General features: G+C 31.9%; 1 protein-coding gene across 1 annotated transcript in view; it reads right to left on the minus strand.

Annotated features, from left to right (window-relative positions):
• Positions 1–26,413, minus strand: part of LOC126777950 (zinc finger protein rotund-like) — a 121,065-nt gene that overhangs the window by 88,422 nt on the left and 6,230 nt on the right. Inside the window, exon 4 of the mRNA XM_050501273.1 lies at positions 5,347–5,427. Coding sequence (XP_050357230.1) covers positions 5,347–5,427 — 81 coding nt within the window. The remainder of the gene's footprint in view (positions 1–5,346; positions 5,428–26,413) is intronic.

Consider the following 26,413-nt stretch of genomic DNA (forward strand, 5'->3'; position numbering starts at 1 on the left):
GTGCCAATGAATTTTCATGTGCTTACATTTGTAGCCAACGTTGGAGCACTGTTCTAGAAAGAGCTCGAGATGATGCCTCAACCCAGCAGGGACAGTTACAGACAATTAATTTATAAATTTATGTAAGTACGATATTTCTTAAGGAATATTTCGAAAAGACTACGATTTCTAATGTCACTAGAGTTCGTCCACGGCTACGACCGCATGTTAGGTAAGGGGGAAGATGTTGGTATTGAGGAGTGAGATTGTTATATAAAAATGTTATGTCCTTTGTCTAGCTTTATACCAAATTTCATTAGAATTGCTTCTGTGGTTTAGCTGTGACAGCGTAACAGGCAGATAGAGTTACTTTTGCATTCATAATATTATTATAGATTTAAAATTAAATTCAAAATACAAATACAATTTACCAATAAGACTTTACAAGCAATTTGTTATTATATTAAGCTAAACACGATACGCAACACAGATTCCAACGAAAAGAACCTGCGTAGTGTGAATATCAAAGACTATCTCCAAGTTTTTATTAAGTTACCTCGTTGGTCTACTGGCTAGATATAAAGCCGTAGATCTCGAGGTCCTGGGTTCAAACCCCAGGTTGGGCCTATAAAGAGTTATTGAACTTTTCGGAGTCTAGAAGTTGGAAGAGTGTACACTCCCGTGTTTCGGAAAGCGTGAAAAGCCGTTTGTCCTGCACCTGAACTATTTCCGGTTATGTCTGTATTATAACATGCGAGGAGAGAGTGCACCGGTGCGCACACACTTGTGCACTATGTCCTACGCAGTTGGATATTCTGTGTTGAGATTGAACGCCGAGAACATTATCATCATCAGTACAATATACTTTATTTATTAATGTTACTTTAAAATAAACCCTTGTACTATTTGTGTTTTAAGTAATTATATGAAAATTTAGTTAATATAATAGCAGAGTATATATTTTTTATTTTATAATGAAATATATAGATATATTTAATTATATTCGATAGTGTTATTTTACCGGTATTACTGATAAATATACACTTTTATGTAATTAACGTGATAAGCTTAATTAGCTTTAATTCCTGGTATTAAAAAAATATCGCCTATCTCCCTCTAGCGCTAGTCGCGTTTAAATTATCTGTGATTTTCACTAATGTCCAATTATTTCCAATTACAGGATATAGAAAAACCTGTTACATATAAAACTTAAAGCTAATTAATAGCTTTTATTAATTACTATAATTTACCTTACATCTAAGACAGTACAAATTTATCAATCATTAGAATTTGATTTATAATTTTTTGTATGATAATATAATATCGATATTATGAAGACATATTTAATACAAGTAGACTTTTAAAGCAATTTTGAAACTTTTTACGCGATAAAAGACCTAAAGTTATATAATATCCTTATATAAATATAAATAAATATTAATATATTAACGCTAAACAAATAAATCACAAACTATTCGAGTCCCGAAACCGATGGGTTATTCGTTGCAAATTAATTTCAAGATAACGCCCGACACAGGACGTGAAATTTAATTTAAGCGATCACATCCGCAGTTTAGGGTTAGAGTGTTTCGTGTAGTCATTACTTTAAAATGGTGCCGAAAGTATAAATAAGGTTGTACTTAAATGTATTGCAGCTGTAATATATAGTATAAACAAAAGAGCCGCTTTTCGAAATTAAAATCTAAGTTTTTTTTGGATACTTTATATTTATAATGAAAGTATATTCATAATATAAATTTAAAAGTTTAACGAGGTTCGCTATAACCGATGTGGGCTCAATACCTGCTGTGTCGCAACTTTTGATTCGATTTTTAAATTTATAATTTTGTATACAGCTTAATGAATGCTACAAAAGAAAACTGAAAAACAATTTTGTTATTCAGTTAATAAGTGAACATCTTGAAACGGTTTAAGCTGATTTATTAGTACTAGTGTTATTAAATATTTAAAAAAAACTATTTCGAACAGTTTCATGAAATAGAGCCATCGTTAATATTGAAATGGATAAGGCTTCCATTTTAAGTATCTTCGTATCATATTCAATAACTATATCGAACGCTTCAAAACCTTTCCGGCTTAAAGTTTAAATTACATTCAACTACGGGATATAGATCGCGTTATTCAACGAAAAATACTTTTACAGAATGTCGTAAAAGAAAAATAACTTGCGTCAACGTCCGGACTCGCTGAAAATTCTTTAGAACAGCGCCATCTATCGTCGTTAATAGCGAGTTTTGACGTAAACTGCCCCGCCGGTAACAAACAGTCGTGTTTTTCCGACCCACATAGCGATTTTAGGGTTATATAGCTTAGTTTTGAGGTTTTATGTAATGGGTGATAAGATTTATACTTTATTGGGATGCGTTTGTACATGTTATATTTTTAAGTTTGAGAATCTTTCGCCCAAAGCTGAAAACCATTGAGCGAGGAATTGGATTGAAACTTAAATGTCCATTCGTTTTAATTTTATTTTTGAAAAATATTAGTATCAAATATATGGGAATAATATTTTTACGAACTTCTACTTAACTTCACATATTTTTTTTTTATAGAATAGGAAGGCGGACGAGCATATGGGCCACCTGATGGTAAGTGGTCACCAACGCTCTTAGACATTGGCATTGTAAGAAATGTCAACCATCGCTTATAGCCAATGCGCCACCAACCTTGGGAACTAAGATTTTATGTCCCTTGTGCCTGTAATTACACTGGCTCACTCACCCTTCAAACCGGAACACAACAATATCAAGTATTGCTGTTTTGCGGTAGAATATCTGATGAGTGGGTGGTACCTACCCAGACGAGCTTGCACAAAGCCCTACCAGCAGTATGTAGTATGTGGGTTACATCTTGCAACTGTCTTTTAAGTCAGTTCGAAAGTTTGAGCTGTAAAACACACACACTTGCTACTTATGACAATACAATACAAGTGTATACAACCACATAGATATTATTTGTAACTACATTACATGACTTTTATGTTTTCTGTAATAAAATATACCTATAAACTTACAAAGTTCTGGTTTGTAATTAAGTATAAGCCATTTGTATCGGGTTATTAGGAACCAAATGCTAACTGTATATTATGATTCAGGTTCAATGTGATTTTGTGTGATTTATCCGAGTCAATCTTATATGTCTAAACTTTTTTTTCTTGGTTGCGCTGGAAGATATATTGAGAGATAAATTACTCTGTTGACATTGTTTGTGGTTTATTTTGTTGAATAAACAAACTGAGTCTAATTTGCTTATGTCAAGTTTATTTTATATATCAATTACTAGAGCGCTGTGTTCGTTTTAAACAAGCTACCGTTAGTATTTCTATTTAGAATATGATGTGAATAGTGACATTTATTTTGTGTGTTTGAGAAGAATAAAGGCGTAAGTAAAGAAGTACGAGTTTTTTAATTGTGAACCCTATAACAAAGTGTAGTACAATGAGAGTGTAATTTATCGAACTAATGCTGTAGATATGGTTGGACGTATTATGTACATGAATATATTTAATGAAATCACGACTAAAAATCTCTGAAGTCCAGATGTAGGCGTTACCGCTGTTGGGGACATTTGCAAATGAGTGTTCTTTGTCATTCTGGCCCCTGTGTTATGACTCCCTAAGGAGGAATATCATTCTTTATGACGTATATGTTAAAATTAGATATAACTGTGCTCTTGACGTGAAGACAAAACAAGACTCCATTGGGCTAAGCGTTTGTCACTTATTCGAACTGCGTTTTGTTTATATCTTATTGATAAGGCAAGTTATTATTTGTAATTTTTAATTTTTAAATGTAACTTTGTCAAGTAATAAATTTAAATATAGTTTTTTTCAGCCTGTTAGAAAACGTCATTGAATTTTGTAGCGATAATAATATATCATTAATCAGTGTAAACAGATTCGGCGACTGCAATGACTTCACCTTTTTCGCACTCCTAAATTTTACTCTACTTTTTTAAGTTACTAGCAAAAGCCTACCCCAGCGTGGAATTCAGTTAGTGACGAAAATCATACATACAAAATATTTAAATTATTTAGTAGCGGCAGTAGTCCTATATCAAAATATGTTGTTTTGGTAACTCGCAAATAGCCATTTTAAGATTATAAAAGAGGCATTATTTTGAAATCAGAGACAGATACTTAAATTTGATTTTATTGTATATATGCTTATAAAAAGCCCGTAAATGTGTCTTTGCTGGAAAGAAGATTATACCACTCTGTTCCAGTGTGGGTCGGTAAAAACATGGCACAATTTATTATTAGTCTGTAAAGCATGTCTGGATTTGAACCCATTTCCTTCTGTTGAGATTCACTTTTTATATAAACTGTGTCCACTTATGACAATCCAACATTTTACACGTCAACAGCTGCGCTCAGGAGAGTTTTAACTTATATAGTGCCTAAATTGATCTCGAGCGTGATGAAGGAGAACATTGTGTAACCTGCTTGTGTCTGATGAAAGTGTGCCATATATCCACCAAGCCTCCATATACGCTAAATCTTGTCACATAAGTGTTCTATCTACAGGCTATTCAATACTACGCACATGTAATATATGAATATTATATATATACTATACAATCTTTCACATTTTCTATACATCTATTTACTGGTGGTAGGCTTTGTGCAAGCTCCTCTGGGTAGGTACCACCCACTCATCAGATATTCTACCGCAAAACAGCAATACTTGATATTGTTGTGTTCCGGTTTGAAGGGTGAGTGAGCCAGTGTAATTACAGGCACAAGGGACATAAAATCTTAGTTCCCAAGGTTGGTGGCGCATTGGATATGTAAGCGATGGTTGACATTTCTTACAATGCTAATGTCTAAGAGCGTTGGTGACCACTTACCATCAGGTGGCCCATATGCTCGTCCGCCTTCCTATTCTATAAAAAAAAAACTACATTTAAACATAAAGTTGTAAATATGAAATCATGCGATTGTATATTAAAAATTATTGTATTATAATGGTAATAATAATGTCTACTTCTAATGATAGCTACTTTCACATTTTTTATGTTATAGGTAGGTAGACGGGCAAACGGATCACCTGATGTTAAGTGGTCACCAACTCCCAAATACATTAGTGATGTAAGAAATATTAAACATTCCTCACAACGAAGATGTTATGTCCCTTGTGCAGTAGTTACACTGGCTTACTCACATCTATCTCTAGTACTATTTATATACCAAACGTCTAGTTATATAAAACTAATATTGTTTCGAATGATTGCCAAATAAAACAAAAGCCCTGGTGATGCTTAATATGATGAAAGAAAAAAAAAAGAACAGTAAGGAATTCTACAAAGCGATCACGATACAACTATAGCGTCGACCACGATTCTCACCTCGTAACCTTGTTTGATTGTCATCGCGCCTCGTGGTCGCGACCACGCGGCGTAATCCAGACCATCTTTTTGTTGGCAATGCTGTCGGACAATATACATTCATATATTATTATTTTATATATGTGAGTGAAATTATTTGTTTATTTAATATTAATTGATTTGTGTTCTCCCGGTTTCTGAAGTTCTTAGTTAAAATGTCAACTATTTTTTCAATACAGTAACCCATAAGGTAAACGTCGTCGGTTAAAAGCCACCGCGTGTCTGAATAAGCAACGAGCCATTCAATAACTATGAAATCAATCAATTTCTTTATGACGTAATTAGTTTTATACAGCCAATAATTGCACGGGTAGAATAACATAGCACGTTTATATCTTAATGCATATAACCAATCTAGTTAACGCTACGCATTCTAATAAAACTCACAGTTGGCATAACTTTTTGACATCGACAATCATTGTAATATTTCAGACGATTTACACGAAATCTTATAGTATTATACATCTATTTACTGGTGGTAGAGCTTTGTGCAAGCTCGTCTGTGTAGGTACCACCCACTCATCAGATATTCTACCGCAAAACAGCAGTACTTGTTATTGTTGTGTTCCGGTTTGAAGGGTGAGTGAGTCAGTGTCATTACAGGCACAAGGGACATAAAATCTTAGTTCCCAAGGTTGGTGGCGCATTGGCTGTAAGCGATGGTTGACATTTCTTACAATGCCAATGTCTAAGAGCGTTTGGTGACCACTTACCATCAGGTGGCCCATATGCTCGTCCACCTTCCTATTCTATAAAAAAAAAGACGAAGCTGTGTTCATAGAATTTTTATGTCTTTACCTAACATTCAAACACTGCGAATATCCGAGTTTCAAAGAATAAAGTTAGAAAGCGTTCTTGTAATATAATCTAAAAACTGTACAATAGCAATAACTCTCTATTATTAAAGATTTCTAATGCCTTATACGAGGTTATATCTAACATACTATAATATATATATGTATAAACGATTTTATATCCATGACCCGGCTAACATATAAAATGTTAGTCCTAAACTCGTTTTCTGTCCTTTTCTCGTTTTATATGAGGGAGGGAGACAGATAATCACGTGTGACGCAGGCGAAGACGTGTATGTATGTGGGACGTGTAGTTCCTTGAGGAAGGTACGGAGACGGTTATTTAAATATTTTTATTTTTTTCACGTTGTAAAATTTAATAAATGTGTAAAAATTTAAGCGACGTTACAATTTATAAATAAACATTACTGAATATTATTTAATATTAAAAGAAATAATAACAATAAAACAAATGTTATTTTTAGCATTAACTTAATTAAGACATTAATAATAGATAGGATTCCGTTATATGTCAGATTGATTCTAATATATAATATAAAATACAAGAAGTATACAGGAAACAACGAAAACTGGAACCCAATGATAAAAAAAATAAAATAAAACCACTCTATATAACTATCAAAGAAATTAATACGTAAAAAAAATAATTCAATAACCTCTCCACGACATCCCAGTTCCCAAGAAAAACCCGCGACACGAGTATTTTTCTTAACCTCTACATGTGTGCGTCGTTTTCCATGTGTGCGACGTACACACATCGCTTGCTTGTGTAGTTGGGTAGTAAAATATTATGCTGTCGGGTCTAGAAATAACATTGTATAGATAATCAATAACAGAACATTTTTATGTCGATCCTGAATTCACGGCGTTATCGTTTGGGGCAGGTTAAGCATTTCCTATTGAAACCTTTATACAGGTCGATTGAAGAATCTTTAGACGCTGTATAATGTTTAAGTTAGCTTTATAAGATTTGATTAACGAAGTATTTAAATAATGACCCGGACGTAGTGATCCAAGGCGTTTTGATTGCCCATATTTAAGGCCCTCATTCAAAAGCTTTTAGAGTAAAATAATATATTGTTTTTGGCTGGGTTAGACCCCTCGGTTGGCCGGGGCACTAGGCTGCCTTAGGCTTAGGCGTAAATCCGGGGCTCGATAATGCACTACTCTTGCTAATAATTTTGAAAGAATACAACCTGTTTTAAATAACTATTGATTGATGTTTTGATATATTTTTAATTTTATCTATGAATTTGGCTAGAGATTTTATACGTAAAAACTCATTTTTCATCGTATACTTTTAGTAACATAACATAACATAAGCTCCTTACGCTTTCAAGTTTTTAATCTTGATATGAATGCACTTTAATTATGAATCAAAAACTTAATATTTCATGTACCTTGATTATAGAACATATTATAAATGAAAGCTAATTTATGTAGAATATATTGCAGTGATTCTTGAGTGTGACTTAATATCTATGTATAATATATATAATATAATAATTTCTCTATCAAGAATTTGCCTTGTCCGAAATCGGGCAAGACATTATCATATCAAATGTTATCAAAATCAGATAAGCAATTTATTTCATTCAAGTAATTTTACATGATAAAATCGAATTTAAAGCTACCGGTTCGGAATGTAGATTATACCGAGAACCAGCAAGAAACTCAGTGGTTACTCTTCCGACATTCGAGTTGTATAAATAATAATCAAATTCAATTGAGTTATTATTTAGCAATCAATACTATCTCCACACTTTATAATACATTCACTGATGGTAGGGCTTTGTGCAAGCTCGTCTGGGTAGGTACCACCCAGTCATCGGATATTCTACTGCAAAACAGCAGTACTTGGTATAGTTGTGTTCCGGTTTGAAGGGTAAGTGAGCCAGTGTAATTACAGGCACAAGGGACATAACATCTCAGTTCCCAAGGTTGGTGGCGTTTTTTTACCTTTTATTATCCATATAATCATGTATTTAGTTTATTTATTCACACGTGATTTATATGTATTAATTGGTAAAGCTAGTAAATTAAATATTTGTGGAATTTTAGTATAAAAGCAAATACCTTGCCAAAGAAAGGATGATCATAGTATTATGCTCTAATATATATTTCGTTTAATTTTGTGTGGATATCGTTATAGCTATTATATGTTTGGTTTGGTGGCTTGATGTAAGGCCGTAGACCCGAAGGTCCTGGGTTCATATCCCAGATCGGTCCAATAAAAAGTTATTGGGTTTTTCTGTCAGAAAATTCTCAGTAGCAGCCCGGAGTCTGGAAGTTGGATGTGTGTACACTCCCGTACCTCGGAAAGCACGTAAAGCCGTTGGTCCTGCGCCTGAACTCTTTCCGGTCGTGTCGGATTGCCGTCCCATTGGATTATTAAAGTTAGGGAATAGAGAGCGCGCCTGTGTTTGCGCACACACTTGTGCACTATAATATCTCCTGCGTAGTTGGCTAATCTCTCTTGAGATTGGCCGCCGTGGCTGAAATCGGTCTGGAGGACATTATTATTATTATTATATTGATAGATTAATGGGTAAAGTCATGAAGTCACCATTTTAAATCCGTCAATATTATAATACGATGTTTATATTCTATATTAGGTTATAATATATTCGTTTGCGACATCCTAAAGTTAGTAGGATTTTATTAGTTCGTAATATATTCAAAAAAAAATCTCTATTCAATATAGACTCATTACACTTTCTTATTGATAGTCAACAATCAACCGATTCGGAAAGAAACACGTCTGAACTTTTTAAAAGACATTTTTGAAACGGCCCGGAGGCGATCGTTTCATCTCAACGCCTATCATCTATTTTAAAGTAACTTTTACCACACAAATTTTACGAAAACGAAATATATATATAAATATATATATATATAGAATATAAATATATTATGTTTGTCGTATTCGTACTCGTTTCGTATCTCACTTGTGATATAAACAATCGTTACGATGATTCGAATAATGATTTCAATGTTATAATTATTTTTAATATTATATTTTCACTTTCTGACATTTCATGGTTGTCTTCTGGGTGATTTTCGACTTTGTACTTACAAAATAACTCTCAGACTTTTTTTATTGAATAGGTAGGTATAACGAGCATATAAGCCACCTGATGGTAAGTGATCACCAACTCCCATAGACATTGGCATTGTAAGAAATGTTAACCATCGTTTACATTGCCAATGCGCCACCAACCTTGGGAACTAAGATGTTATGTCTCTTGTGCCTGTAATTACACTGGCTCACTGTGATGTTTTGCGTTAGAATATCTGATGAGTGGGTGGTATCTACCCAGACGAGCTTGGCACAAAGCCCTATTAGTATGTATTCAATGAAGCATTACACTTTGATTGACATAAAAAAACTACCACAGGTTCGGAAAAGAATATCGACCTAAGAAATGCCAGTGAATGAAATTAAGCTGTTTTTTTTTTGTAAAAGTTTCTAATTCCATACAATTTTCAATATAACAAAGAAATAACAATGAAATCGTCGTTTCATTCCCAAAATCTATCTTCCATGCACTTATAAATTGTATAATAAGCTATTGTACACAAGCGTTCCTTTACACATTTTTCTTTAATTTAGCTACACAGACATTTTTAACGCTTTTGCCTACAAAAGAGTTACTCTGTCTTTGCAGTCGAGTAACATGAGTAATTAGTTTGCGTTTGTTTCTTGTACCAATGTTGTGAGTATCACATTTTGTTACGAAATCAGTAACGTTTTTTCACACTTCAATATTATGTAATATTAAAGCATATGTATTGAGAAGACACAGTAAATAGTTCTTAAAAACTCTTTAACTCCTTATGTAGAAAGGTAATATTTCCTTGCACTTAGCTAACTGACTTTAAGTTGTATTCATTTAACGCACGGACAACATCTCGATGAAGAAATATATTTGACAAAATTTTGTTGTGATAGAATAGAAAAACGGAAAAAAAAACAACAACAATACAATATTTAAAAAAAAAAAAACAATAGAAAATAACAACATTTTCAACACAAGAAATATTATTATAATTTAAAGTAAATAATAATCCTCTTGAGTTGCCTCCGCCGGTTCTATTCAGGGCTTATTTCCGAACTGATAGCAAATTATTGAGAATCAACAAGCAAACGTAATGCTTCTATGCTTCTGTAAATTACAAATTTTGATTTCAAGGTCAAGGGATATTTTTTTTCGATTTGTCTTTGAAAATAAAATTTGCGGGTAAATTGGTCATGTTCGTTATCGGCTCACCGAAGCTTATATGTATATCAAAACTCACATCGATTGGAGGTATGGGCTAAACGGAAGCTTATTAAACGGCTTAAACGATTTGGATCATATTTTGTGTTAAGTAATATTTTGCTTTTTAAGCTGATCTATGTGTTTATCCTGAAAAAATCAACTTTAAAACTTTCAACGAAGTGAAACTAATAGCCCTTATTTTTTATAAAACAAATAAGGGCTATTAGTTTCACTTCATTTCATCAATTTTCTTGCATTTATGTATACTGTAAGTTATTTATATGTTAAAACTTTATTGGTTTTCATTTTTTTTGGTCTAAGTTTCTATATCGATTTGTAGTGTTTTTTTCTTAAATAAAAAAATAGATATATCATTGATCTATCTTATACGTATGGTGTGGAAAGATGTTAAAAACTTCACCCCTCCCGAAAGCCGCATCTATAGCAGCACATCCGTCACCGTCACGCACAGGGTGACGCCTTCGCTCCCTCAATCATTAGCGAGGGTAGTTTGTGAAAATTGTTGGAATTTATTACTTTGTTACATTATAAAATAAGAACTGAAATTCGAAATCTCTTGATTTGTTATTAAAATAATTTAGTAACAGTAACAGCCTGTGAATGTCTCACTGATGGGCTAAGGCTTTTCCCTTTTTGAAGAGGTATGGAGTTTATTGAAAAAAAAAATCGAGTATTGGTTACATAGATTTATGTCTGCCATGTTAATAAACTCGTGTTCTATCATTAAAAACTTAAATCATATTAATATTGAATTTAAAAATTTGTTAATTGGTTTTTGGTACATAAAGGTTTTTTTTTTATTATTATTCCACCACGCTGCTCCAATGCGAGTTCAATTAGACATGGCTTACTCACGATGTTTTCCTTCACCGTATAGCACGAGATGAATTATAATCACAAATTAAGCACTTGAAAATTCAGTGGTGCTTGCCCGGGTTTGAACCCACGATTATCGGTTAAGTTAATTAATTCGCTAAAGGCTATTCTGTAAGCACCAACTCGAAACTCACGGTCGTAAAATGCCAGAAAGTGATTATAATTATAACATTTCAAGACTACACGCATCAAAATAGTAAGTCACCATCACCGTTATAAATAAAATGTTATATATAAAGTTTATACATAAATATTATGTTTTATTGGGATCTCCAACAAAGAATCATTAAAAAACTTAAATTGAAAACCTCAGGTTTTCTGTGTATGTTGTATATATATGGGCTCTATTATTCAAAAATATTTATTAAAAGAAAAATAAACTATTTTGTAAATAATTAACTGCAGAATTTTCTGGCGGTTCTCAATAGAATCTTATTAAATACTTTCACATTTTATTGATATGACAAACATATAAGACTTGTAACATCATTGATAAATTATTATTTTTTATATAAAAACCGGGAAAGTAAATGACTCCACTCCACCGGATGGTAAGTGGTAGTTTTCCAAATTATGCTTGCATTAATAACTGTACTTAATGTTTTCTTTCCTAAAGCGTTTTATATAGAAACAGATGATTCTGAAATACTTGAAGAGCTTATAACACGGTGTAATATAGACGAAGTATTAAATTTTTTTATTTCATCATTAACTTCAAGTAATAAAAAGAATATAATGTAATAATAATAATAATATAATGGGACATTTTTCACACACGGCCATCTGATCCCAAATAAGGCTTGTACAAAACTTGTGCTATGGAAACCAGACAACTTCATACTATATATACTATTTTTCTTTTGTAAATACATACTTATATAGATAATTACACCCAGACTCAGGACAAACAGACATGTTCATGGACACAAATATCTGTCCTGGGTGGGAATCGTACTCACAACCTTCGGCGTGAAAGGCAAGCATCCACCAAGCACGGCAACCGGCTCGTCATTCAATATAATAAATATGATTCAAAAATACCCAAATAAATCACATGAAGTCCCTTCAAACGTATCAAATGACTTATAAAATTCAGCTCCACAAAATTCCCGTCAAAACTGTCGTCGTAATCACATAAAGTCCCACTACCGATAGCGATCGTGCGGTTGACATTGACTGATATACGCGCCGCTGATTATAGTGACGGGCTGCGGATAATCCTCGCGGATAAGGTCCGACGTCTGAAGACTTGATTGGCATCACACTGTTTACACTTACTGTCTTACTATTGTCATATCCAACTGGAATCTAAATGCCCGTTATTAACTTATTTTAATTAAGCGAGGTCGCCTGAACGAAGACCTTTTCGCTATTATAATATGTCTTAAATAACAGACAATATTGGAGAGTAATTAAATGAATTATTAAGTATATTATTTTTTATGTTATTTTAGTTTTAGTTTGCTCTTAATATTTAATTACGTTTGTTTAAATTGAATTAAAATATTTCAAAGTTTTTTAGTATAATATATAATACTAATATAAATGAATACAGTATAAAACAAAATGAGTATATATTTATTAATAATTTGCTTATCAAAAACCACGGCCAATAAATTTTTAGGTAACAATCAAATAATAAGCTGTTAGTTATGTTCATAACTTCTAATTAAGTAAACGCTAAAAAAATCGTAACATAGTCTTAACTTCATTCGGATGTCACTCAAAACAAATGTGATACTTATGTCTTTATTGACTTGAGTAATGTCACAATATTTTTTTTTATGAAATAGTTACGTGAACTGGAAAATGGGTCACCACTATGACAGATGGTTACCAACGTCAATGGACATTGGCGGTGTAAGAAATATTAACTATTCACCAACCTTGGGAGCTAAGATGTTATGTCCCTTGTGTCCAACATTTAAACTGGTTCAGTCAGCCTTCAAACCGGAACACAGCAATACTAAATATTGCTATTTTGCGGTAAAATATTTGATGAGTGGGTGGTACATACCCAGATGAGCTTGCACATGCCGTACCAAGTAAACGACAATTTTGACTTCACACGGGTGAAATTAAGATTAGACTGTGACTTTTTTAAAATAAGATAAATATTAATCTTGTAACAAAATCACAATCTTGCCAAGCAATTTGTCAGTTGCACTGTGTTAATCATATCCTACGTCTAAATCGTGAGTTTATTTATTTCATATATATAATATTTCTAAAATTCCGGATCCAGATTAAGCCGTGTAAATAGTAACGTTTATGAATAGAAAACAATTAAAACGAATATTATTTATTGACAAGGTTTAATTTTGTCTCACGAATTTATTGATATGAATTACTATTTATTTAATTAAAATTGTAACTGTGACATGTTTATATAGTCATTATTATATATATTTTTTATGTGTGCAAATATTTTTTAAAAAGTTTTCGTGTTCTGGTTTTAGTTTTGGCAGCATTCGAAAAGCGCTCGTACTGAAGATTTTTTCTCCTAATATTTATATATTAAGAGGTATCTAAAAAGAATGTGCTATGTAAATATATATACTGTATAGCTGTTCTCAAATATCAATAGAATTATCCTCCTATTCTAAGTCGAGATGGCCTAGTAGTTAGAACGCATGAATCTTAACCGATGATCGTGGGTTCTAACCCGGGCAAGCACCACTGAATTTTCACTTGCTTAATTTGTGTTTATAATTCATCTCGTGCTTGACGGTGAACGAAAACATCGTGAGGAAACCAGCATGTGTCTAATTTCATTGAAATTATGTCACATGTGTATTCTACCAACCCGCATTGGAGTAGCGTGGTCAAATAAGCTCCAAGCCTTCTCAAAAAGGGAGAGGAAGCCTTAGCCCAGCAGTGGGACATTAACAGGCTGTTACTGTTATTGTATTCTCCTATTTGTTGATACCCATGTAGGAATACTCATTCAATAGTTTTATCCATATATACCTTGTCTGTCGAAATAATGTAACTGCTGATTATCTTGCCGGTTCATCTCAGTAGAATCTACATTCCGACCGGTGTTATCTTTTAATTTAATATACAGTCCAAAAGTGCTCGCTAAAGTATACTTGAATAAAGTATATTTTGATTTGATTATCATTTATCGTCAAAGCTTCGTCAGTGAAAAATAAAGAAATATTTTTTATTTCGTTTTAATAGCAACATGTTGAATACTCAAACGTGTATCACATTTATTTGCCTTAGTGTATTCAAGTAATGATACTATGAATGATATATTGGAGAAAATTGAAGACTAAGGGAGCACAGCGCTCATCATAAACCGCAAAATCTTAAAGCGACTTAATCGCTTTAATATAAAACGGATGTATACACTAAATTTCAAATCTCTATTTACTCGTATTATTGTTTAGACAACTTCAGACAGGCAGACAGCCTTTAAAATGTATATGTATAGGTGAAGATATAAAAAAGTATTAATTTGAACTGAAATAAATTAAGAAACGAATTCGGTAATATACCTAACCCCTCAAAATTACCAAATTCGATCTGAGCCAAGATGCACACAGAAACAAATTAACGTGATGAGTCGTCCGTGAGTCTGTCTGCCTAAGATGGATGGGTGGGTGTGTCGGTGACGTCTCGCTGCAACGAATATTATGCTCACTTTTGTTTATGATCACTTTGTATTATAAAAATAATTTTATTTCGTTTTGAATTTGGAATTGCACGTTTTTAAATTAAGAGCTTTGTTATTTTTTTTTTCTTTGATGGTAATAAATAATATTCATAATTTATTAAATTTTAGATTTATTATCGTTTTATTTATTATATTTTATTATAATGTAATAAAATATTTAACACTGTTGACATGCTAACGATTACATATAAACAATAGAAGAAATCGTGGTAGCAAGCTCGCACGCTGCTAATTATTAGGTGGCATTTTCTAAACCATTACACGTTTATTGTTTCACTCCACTTATAATTAAACTTAGCAGTTCAGATAAAGAGAATTATTTACTAAGATGTTTAAGGTTTTAAATGCAATATATAACGTGTATAAACATTTATATTTTCAGTTTGGGCATTTGAAATTACATACCGTCTTATTTTTTTTTTTGAATTTCGAATTACAAGAAAGGAGGAACTATAAAAATCTTAATCCGTGTTCTTTTTTTTCGAATATTTTATTTTTTCGAATTATTTCAAATTTATAATTCGAATTACAAATATAACAAGCTAATATTTTCTTAATCGCGTCTGCTTTTGGCGCTAAAATGTTTAATCAAAGTAATTAAATGGTTGCAGCGAGCCCGCACGTAGGTAATCATTGGGTAGCATTTTCTGAGCCATTTCCTCATTGTTTCAGCCACTTGTCTTCTAATGATTACTTAACATTACACTTCTGTCACAATGACGAGTCAGTAGCATTATCTATTTACAAGTTAATTTTCTTCATTTATATAAAATGACTTTCCGTGTATATATTATAGAACAAATCCATACACAGAATTCTTACTAATAAATACGAATGTGAGTTTATTTGTTTGTTACGCTGTCATGTTTTAACTATTTAACGGATCATCATGAAATTTTGCATACACGTTGACCGGGATACAGATAAGGACATAACCTATCTGCCTCCTCCACACTTGCGATCAAAGCCGTGTACAAAAACAAATTAATAATAAGATTTAAATATTGTTAGTAAAAAATCATGTAATGTGTAATGTAATCATGCGTCAATTATTTTTAAATAGAATCAAAGAAATAATGGTGTCCAAAAAGTATAAAGTACGAGTATAATTATTATATATAAAACATTAAATATTTTTCTTCTCAAATATTATCGGCTTATGTTTATTGAAGACTAAAGAGCCATTGACTGTTCGAGTGTAAAAAACGTGACAATGAGTTTAAACTGTAAATCTTATAGTTTCAACATAAAGCTTGTACCCTTACAATATGATGACAAATAGAAAAAAAAAATGTAGCGGTTACGATGTCTTTAGTAAAAGTATGAGAATCGAATGGGTTAATAATTGTACTTGGATTAGATATAATTGATCATTTCGTTCTTTTTTTTTTATTGTAATCAAAATGCTGATTGTAGTTTTGATATTTTTATTGTTTTCTTTACTTGCTTGTTAAATCAAATTAACTAAATTAGTTACTATTTATTACTATTGATTTCTGATAAGTGATTTCTGTATTAGGAGAATGATTTTATAAGTATATTTTATTGCAATACATCTAGCAACGGTCAAATCTTATTACTAAATGTACAAATCAATAATCTTTCAAAGTATCAAAACTTACAATTTTGTCTACAGTTTCACATCCTTGGCTCACCCCTTTGCAAATAGTCCAAAGAGGTGAGGATTTATGTCCCCAATAATATGGCGTCATGAACTGCACTATTATACTGACATCATAATATTTTATAGACATATTATTTATTGGCCATTTTTTTTTTTAATTTCGATGTCACCTTTTATAATTATAAGGTGGCAGCTTCTGCGTTGTATTTAAAAAAAATGGAAAAAATAATGGCCGGGTAACGTATTTTATTTATATTTTTTAACCTACAGGTTTTTAATGATTCAATCTCAATAATTGATGAACTCATGTTAAGCAACAACGAAATATTAAAATATTTTTAATGACCAGATAAATATTCGAGATTGTATTTTAGCGTCAGCTAATCTCTAATGCTCGTCAACTACTCTGGTGGTGAAGTCTACTGGTCTATAACGATAACGATATGTACACGATTCCATTCCAATCTAACTTTGACTATTTTATATGTAGACTTTGGCGTCAATGTATGGTGGTAGCTTGATGTATTTGACTATGGCGTCAATGTTCCATACATGTGGCTTAATGTATCTTGATGATTATTGCGTGAATTTGTATGTAGAAGTAAAACTCTGTTGACGTAACAAACTTATATGTATTTAAATAATATTACATTTAAATCTTGAATAGCGAACAATATAGAAAATAAAATGGAGTAATAAAAATTGTCAAAAAATGTGTGCTTTGACAGCGGACGGCGATGCAGAAGTGTCAATTTATGTTTTTTCTTAAACTTAATGGCGTTAGCTCCCTGTCATTAAATACTTCTTTATTAATAATAGACTAATATTCTTAACACTATTTTTATTCGAATCGTAAACGAACCGATATGATGTTAACATCATATATCATTGTGTCAAAACCAAACTTAATTGTTAACTTTTATGCCAATAATATAATTAAATTAATGAATAGAAAAACGGATGAACTGCAACGATTACGCTTCGATTCGATTGCGATAAAGGGACAATTTCTTAGAAGAATTGGATCTCTGGAAACATTATACGGTACAAGAAATGTATGCGCAAAGATGGGAGCACTCTCGATCCCCTCACTCGCATTCCGATGGGAGGGCAATCGTACATGACCGAAATATCAGTTTCAAGACCAATCAACTTTCTGACTACGGACTGAACTTGACTTAATCCAATAACATTTAAAATTTCAATCTGGAATGTTATCCCACGCTAAGTTTAAAGAAATTATCCAATATCATTATTTTGATATACATATTTATTTATGTAATTTAACAAATTTTATGTATTATAGTAGTTTTCGAATACTTATATGCGGTATTCCAGAATACTAATGTGATCGTCATTAACGCTTTATTTGAATAAAAGAACTGGCTTATTAAAAAAATAAAGACAGTTATTTACTGTTATATATACTTTATTAACCATACATAAACCATACGGACACCAAACTAGCTTGGGTTTATTTCTTTAGATAGGTTGGATTTTAGGTAGGTATTTATCAATCAATCAATCAGTCAACACCAAATTTTGAATCAGCATTTAATTTGCAACTTTATTTTGTTTCTTACGAATCTCTCGAAGCGAGTCCATAGGCTGTTTGCCTATAACACGGATAGTTCAAGTGGACGTGTGTACTAAGCTTTACCATCTTAAATTTCCCAAGTATCATATAAAAGTTTACCGCTGTATCGACACATACAAGTCTGCCCTACAACTCTCCAGGGTTCAAACTTCATGTTACACGAACAATATAATATAGGTTGTCTGTTTATTATCTGTGGGAATACATTTGATGTCTCGACTTTTATATTTGTTTGTATTTTATGTATATCTTTAATTTATAGTATAATAAATAACAAAAAATGGCTTTTTGTATAATGACGTCACGTGAGGAAATCTTGATGGGCTTTGTGAATTCGTTTCGAACTGTATCATCGATACAGAACACAACAGTTTTACTAAAATTACAATAAAAAGTTTTTATTGTAGTTAACTTTTACTCGCGTACATTAAAATAAATATCCTGAAGAGGTATAGACGAGCCGGTTGGCGTGGTTGATTTGCTTGCCTTAGGTAGGTTCGATTCCCACCCAGGACAATATTAGTGTTCATGAACATGTCTGTTTGTCCTGAGTCTGGGTGTAATTATCTATATAAGTATGTATTTACAAAAGAAAAATAGTATATGTGGTATATCAGTTGTCTGGTTTCTATAGTACAAGCTCTGTACAAGCTTAATTTTGGATCAGATGGCCGTGTGTGAAAAATGTCCCAAGATATTATTATTATTATTATTTATAACAAGGCCGTGAAAGTCACGCGTATCACGTCAATCTAGATTTAAAGCGAATGAACGAAGATGCATCTGCTTATATAATAATATTATATATTATAACAAGCTGCGTCTGGGTATAAGTTTTATGTGTATTGGTTTAGTTGTTTTTTCAATTAGGAATTACAAAACGACCCTTATTTGTATGTATAAATAAGAGTTACGAATGAATTACTTAATAATCGACTAAGCATTCACATTTGTTATATAAAAGGAAAAAAAATATCCCCAAAACTAACGACACAACCTAATTACACGCCACGGATAAAGAAACAATAGAAATGGTATCACTTACAATAAACAAGGAAATTTGCCGTTAGGGTGTTCACGATTAATCCGCCAAATTAGACGTGTCCTGGGCTAAAATCGATTAGGGGCCGAAACTATGGCAATTCGCAACGACTCTGCGTCTCGGCCAAGATAAACATGCCTGCCTTTTTTTTTCGTTACGGCAAAGACATTAACCAAGGATGCGTTGAGGGTGACCATGAATTCATCGTTTTGTTAGATCGTCCTGATTTTGTATTTGTGGATGAATTTTGTAGTATCTGTTTCTATAACATACTGTCAAGTTTTTTAATGGCTAAAAAAAATAAAAATTGTTAAGTTGATTACTATAAATCACAAAATAAAAACAACAGTACTATTTTTTTTTAAGAAAAACTTCATAAGATAAATAACATAAAGCATACATTACACTAAGTAAACATAATTAATGTTGACAGATTGAATTTCCGCTCCGATTTATAAATTCATAATAATTCAATTATGTTGAAAAAATGAATTTCTAAAGTCATTGACAACACTTGTTAAGGTTGTTATGTAATTATTAACGCGATTAAAATCATAAATCTTCATATGTTATTGTTACAATATATATTGAAGATAAACATAAAAGTTATGTAAATCTTCAACAGAATATTCGAGAAATATTGAGTATATTTACAATCGTTAAATCGTATGTATCTTTATGAATTCTATATTTAAAAAGTTACCATTAAATTCGTTTTTTTTTAAGGGTGAACGACTCATTTTGAAATAAATATTTCTATTATTATTTATTTCTATATATTCCTGTGGATATTTTTTGACTAAAAATTGACTTGATTAGAAGTGTTCTCGAAGTCTTAATATTCGGAAATCAAGACTGAAGTAAAAAAAATATTGCACGTAGATGTACACACGTGGCGAGCCACTGCTGAGCTAAAGGCTTCCGCGCTTTCCTTTTTTGAGGAGAAATTTTGGAGCTTCCACCACGCTGCTATAGTACGGGTTGGTGAAAAATGTTTTCCTTCACCGTAAAGCACGAGATGAATTATAATCACAAATTAAGCATATGAAAATTCAGTTGTGCTTGCCCGGATTTGAACCCACGATCATCGGTTAAAATTCACGCGTTCTTACCACATGGCCATTTCGTCCTTTAATATTATTTAAGTATATTATAGAAACTGCGCATCTAAAGCGTTGTAAACGTTTATTCAATTTACCGATTAAATACTATGCTGAGTTCTGTAATAAAACCTTTATTTATAGCATTACAACAATGGACAATAACAAAGATATCTACTCCATTAAAATATATATTTAATGTACATATATATAATATATGTGCTGTCCTCTATACATTTTGGTCACTCTACACTCGATGTCATTAGACCGACGCGAGGGCGCGTCATTACGACGATGAGTAGACCTACCATTAATCTTCCAGGACCGGTCTCTCAGCTGTCAAAATTGTGGCCACCGTCCATAGATATGTGATAGTACTATTGTTCGTTCCCGTTGTTTCAGAATGGCGGAGGATTGAATATTATTAATATGGCTAATGATAGTATTTATCCGATTATTATGGCTGCAAGATATTCCGTTCTGTTGAGTTTTGCGTTCTGATGCCAAGCGCTCTTAATGTTATGAATATTAAATTGTAATTTCAATTTGAAATCGTAGCGTCCATTAAATTGTTAAAATGTAATCTTAGCTTTATTCATATATAACTTTGCTTGTCTTATTATCGTTCTCGTAAGTAGTCTATGATGATTTGTTTTTGCGGAAAAGAGATAGATGCATTTAACGACAAGGTAGGTGCTATACATTACATTATAATAACTATATATCTGCTATATATTGATAATAATTTATATATATAGTTCGGAATGTGATGGGTTGATAAAAAACATCTGAATTCAATTTTAATATTCTTAACAATCAATTCGAATATCCAGTAATTTATTTAAATTTGTTAATTCTCAACAAATATATATGTCATATATTATTTAAGTTAAAAGAGCTAGAAAATATAGTAAAGTAAAAACATATGTGCTTTATTCTCTAATAATAACTCAGTATTTCTTAGACAGTAGCTTTAAGAAAAAAAAAACGTGTATCGCTCCAGGCTGTTATTAAGCCAAGGAGACGTAATATTCAAATCCCATCCCAAAAGTACACCTGGAGAAAAAACAATTAATATAAAACCCAAATGTAATCAAGCGTAAAATCCAACCCTTTACAACAATTACTAAATCGATATTAATAATCGATATTGAAATTGAGCAAGCAATACATGAAAAAAAATTTTAAGGGAGACAAAGGGAACACAGATAGATGATTAAGCAATATGTCTTATTCAAATAACTTAACGTGCATAATCGACTTTGACATAGAGTAATTAAGTCATCGTCGATTTGTCAGTCGGTTAAGTTGCATTGTGCGATTTTTTTAAATCGATTTTTGACGCTTGACTGATTCGGATTATTAGTTTATCTGTGAGAATGTTTAATGTGAATAGTTTATATATGGGAAAGTATTCAGGATTAATTATTTTAAATCATTAAAAATGATGATGCGTTATTTATGTATGGGTTTTTGTGACACTGAAAAAAATCATAACTGGAAATAAAAAATTACTTTTACTATAAAATAAGCAAAATTTATGTGAAATTATATAATTCAGTGCCATATTATATAATTCAGTGCCAAAAAAATCAGGGTGTATATTTATTTTATTTACTTGTTTGTAATCAAAATTTGACACCGTTTATATGTTTTTAAAACGTTTGAATATTTAATAAAATGCTTTGGCTTTCGCCTTCATGTTCATCCACGTATAATGTTTGTAAAAGAAAGAGGTGTTTATAAATCGATTTCCTCAGGAATTCTAATAAAACTGTATAAATATATAATTATTATTTTATCAAACGCCTACGATGTATCGTTATTATAGTTCTCATGTTTCCATTCTTGCAAATTTTAAAATTGTAATTTAATGACATGATAATCGACAAGTTGTTCGAAATTTAAAATTTTAATTAAAACATACCCATGCAGTTTTAGCCTCCTCTTCGTTTAATTTTTACAACGATATAAAAAATAGTTTCGATTTGAATTTCGAATCCAATTTTTTTAGAACGTTTTTTTTTTCTAATTTCAAACTTTAAATCGAATCATGAGTTATAAATTATTTCTTAGCACCGTCGCGATATAATATTAGAAAATTTTTTGTCCATCAAGTAGTGTTATCACCCCAGTCTGTATATCAAAAGTCTTACATTTTTTTATACTTTTTCGTTTTATTATTTCATTATTGTATGGAAGCGCACGCAGTCATCAAAATATCGTTAGCGGGGTCCTGAACAATGTATATATTGCAAATTTTTTTCTCGTAATTCAAAAAGTCAACTCCTGCGACGCCTATATCATCTTTATTGTGTTTTGATGTATCAATGCGGTATTGTAAGACTGACTATTGGTTTTTTATACTTTCATGTAGTGTGAAATATTCGTCTTTTGTTACGGACTAGAGAATATGACATTACAAATGCAATAACTTTTGTTTTTTTTTTATTCAATTATTGGATAAAAAAAATTACTGAGACTTATTTATATTGTGTATAAAATTAAAACAGGTTCCGTATATTGAAAGTGGAGTCATAGTTTTTAATTAATTTTATTTCAGTTCTTGGGGTAGTTATTTTAGATTCCGGTCACGGTGGCCATTCTCAAGGGAGAATAGCGTACTGTGTATAAGATTTTGTAATGCTTAAGTGTGTTCACAAACGCAGGTGCAATCAATATTCTCTCAATCTCATAATCTGATGGGACGGCAATCCGACACGACCGGAAAGAGTTCAAGCGCAAGACAAACAAATACCTTATAAAACATTACAAGAAACAAACTAAAGAGAGATTAGCCAACTACGTAGGAGATATTATAATGCACAAGTGTGTGCGCAAACACAGACGCACTCTCTATTCCCTAACTCTCATAATCCAATGGGACGGCAATCCGACACGACCGGACCGGAGTTTAGGCTTAGTTTGTGTCTTTATTTTGTGTTTATATTATAAGTAGAGTTAAAACAAAACCAGCTTATGATACATAGCTTAGAGAATTGGCCGTTGATTTTATTAAATATATGTAAAGGTTCATGGTTGGCATTGATGTAAAGGTCACCTTTAATTAAATATAATTTTGATAAAATAGGAAGGCAGGCTGGCAAACTAGCCAACTGATGGTCAGTGGTCACAACCCTCGATTGACATCGGCGCTGTAAAAAATATTTAACGTTCGTTACATCGCCAATGCGCCACACCTAAGGAGATAAAACGTTGCCCCTTAGGCCTGTAGTTATATTGGCTCACTTACTCTTCAAATAAGAACTTAAAAATACTAATTATTGCTGTTCGGTGGTAGAATATCTGATGACTAGGTGATATCTACTCATACATGTCTGTATGTAGACATGTATGAGTGGTAGTAGTAGGTAGGTAGTAGCAGTAGTAGGTAGGTCTACTACCTACTAGGGCTTGCTCAAAGTCCTAACACCAAGTACCAAAGACATTTAAAAATTATAAAAGACCCAGCATGAGGGTTGATCTCACGACTCACGACAATATTATTAACTTACGCGCTGTCAATTGCGCAACTAACGCTATTATAACAGATTAAAAACTATAAATAGAAATCGTATTGTCCAAACTAGTCCCGATTGTTGTCATCAACTTTAAATATTACTAATTACTGTACTACCATAAGAACAAACTCAAAACTGACCGCAGCAACATGTCGTGAAATGTCAGAAAGTGATATGCGACATTGATTACAATAATCATAGCATTCCAAGAATACACGCATCAAAATTATCACAATACCTCGGTTACAACATTTTACAGATAAGTAATTGAGTTCTAACGAAGTAGCAATGCTGTGACAAGAAATATTTCGTTTAGAAATTTACATTGCATTTTCAAATTTAATTTAATACCATACAAATATAAAATGCGTTTCACATATTACATTAGAACATTATCGGAATCATACATTGTTATAAATTTAAAGACAAAAAAGTTGTAAGCAAAACCGTCACAAAATTTAATGTAAGTCGGCACTATAATTGTTAATAGTGGATCGTATATAAAGGAATGTTCTCAAGTAATAGTATGTATCTAAAACTATTAATATCGAGCGAATAAAGTCGTGGGCATGTAATCAGCTAATTCTCACTGATAACGTGTCATCCTATCATAGCGTGAAGATATGCACAGCACTTTCTATACGCGCGATCGCTCGCGTGAATCGATGCGAAAATTCGAGTGAGGCGAAAAAAAAATACCCTGATAATGTGATAAATGTCCGATTAAAGGCCAGCTCGGGAAAAAAAACGCAGAATCACTGTAACGGAAAAAAAGATAGCAATCGTGTTGGAATTATTTCCACACACAACATTGGAATAGAGACAAGTTTATTACATTAAGATATAATTTAACATACAGGTTTCATAAATAATTTTAAATTTAATAGAATTTTTAACACTCATACAATAGTTGGTGGTTTACAGTCCCGTCATATACTACCACTCGTCACATACTCTACCGCAAAACAACAACACTTAGTATTGTTGAGTTCCAGCTTAAAGGGCGAGTGAGCAATGTCTTTATCCTTTTCTGTCTGTTGTCTATTATTATTTAAGACCATCAGCATCACTTACAAATGTAACAATAAACTCTCCCAAAGACTCTTCAAGACGGCAACAACATGCATATTCAAGGTACAATATCAATATTTTTAGAATACATATTTTTTATGTTACTTAAAACAGATTATAATATAGACAATAATTTTGTTTATACTAAAAAAAAAGTATTTGGCGATGATGGTCATTCCGCATCAGGTGGTCTATATGCCTGCCTTATATATATATATATGAAAAAAGATAATTTCGTAATCGATGATGAAGTGACATCTTAAGGAAACCTATGTTGGGTAAAAATCTGACACATATGTATCCACTTACAAGCATTATCATCAGCGATCAGCGTGTTGGAATATACTTCAAACCTTAAAAAGGAAGGAGGCCTTAGTGGGACTTTTGCAGTCTGTATTTTACTAAGTGCTGTTGATGTTTGAGCAAACATTGCTATTGAAAGAAACTGGATCACTCATGCAAAATATAAAAACTTGTACAAAGCCTTACTGGTGTTTGATAAAACTAGATGTCCTACACAGAGTCCTACCGTCGATTATATAAATATAAAACAATTTTGTTTAAGCTTTTTATTTTGCTAAACCAGATTAATGTGCGTTAAAATATTAAGTAAAGTAAGTAATCAATTGTTATTCATAAAAATGCGTTATGCATTATATAATATCTATTTAGCAAAAAATATTCCCATAATATGCAAGCATATCGCACATGAGAATATTAAGTATTTTAACCAACTTTAAAATATATTGGCAATGATTAATCAAAGTTTTCTTCCAAAGTCTATTTAATATTAGCCTAATCCGTCATCCTTAACTTATTCTTTAAATGCGCGTGAAGGAAACTCAACCTTATTTCTATTAGGATTAAATCTATGACTATTAATATATCGAGAAATAACTATACAAAACAATGTATATGATAAATAAGCCTTTATGTGAATATTACTAAAGTTTCTTTTCAAATACAATAAAAATAGGGTTGTCCAAAAAAATTTGCATGCATTTGCAAGCGCTGCGGGCGTCATTCATTGTATCCAGCTTTGAGAACTGACGTAGACTTGATAGACAAATTTGATCCTTATTCCTTTGTGATACTCACAATAAATAGCGGTAATGATGCGTTCAGAATCGCTAAACAGGTTTTGTCTACTTGGTATACGATACACATTTTTTCTAATGATCTAGTTGAGGGTATGCAAATCTTTCGTGAGAAAAAATTCTGGTAACGATTTTTTTTCCTTTTTTCCGGAACAAATCTATATTAATTACAGGGTTTGTCACATGGGGATTTTGTTGTAATGGATCGGCTGCTGAGTGATTTTACTTATCACTTATTTGATTGGAAAAATATTCAATAAAGTTGCTTATGCTTTAGGCGTGTTCATTAGAAAATCGGAGTAGATTTATTTTTTAATTTA

This window comes from Nymphalis io, chromosome 24 (assembly GCF_905147045.1).
Source record: "Nymphalis io chromosome 24, ilAglIoxx1.1, whole genome shotgun sequence".
Taxonomy (NCBI): domain Eukaryota; kingdom Metazoa; phylum Arthropoda; class Insecta; order Lepidoptera; family Nymphalidae; genus Nymphalis; species Nymphalis io.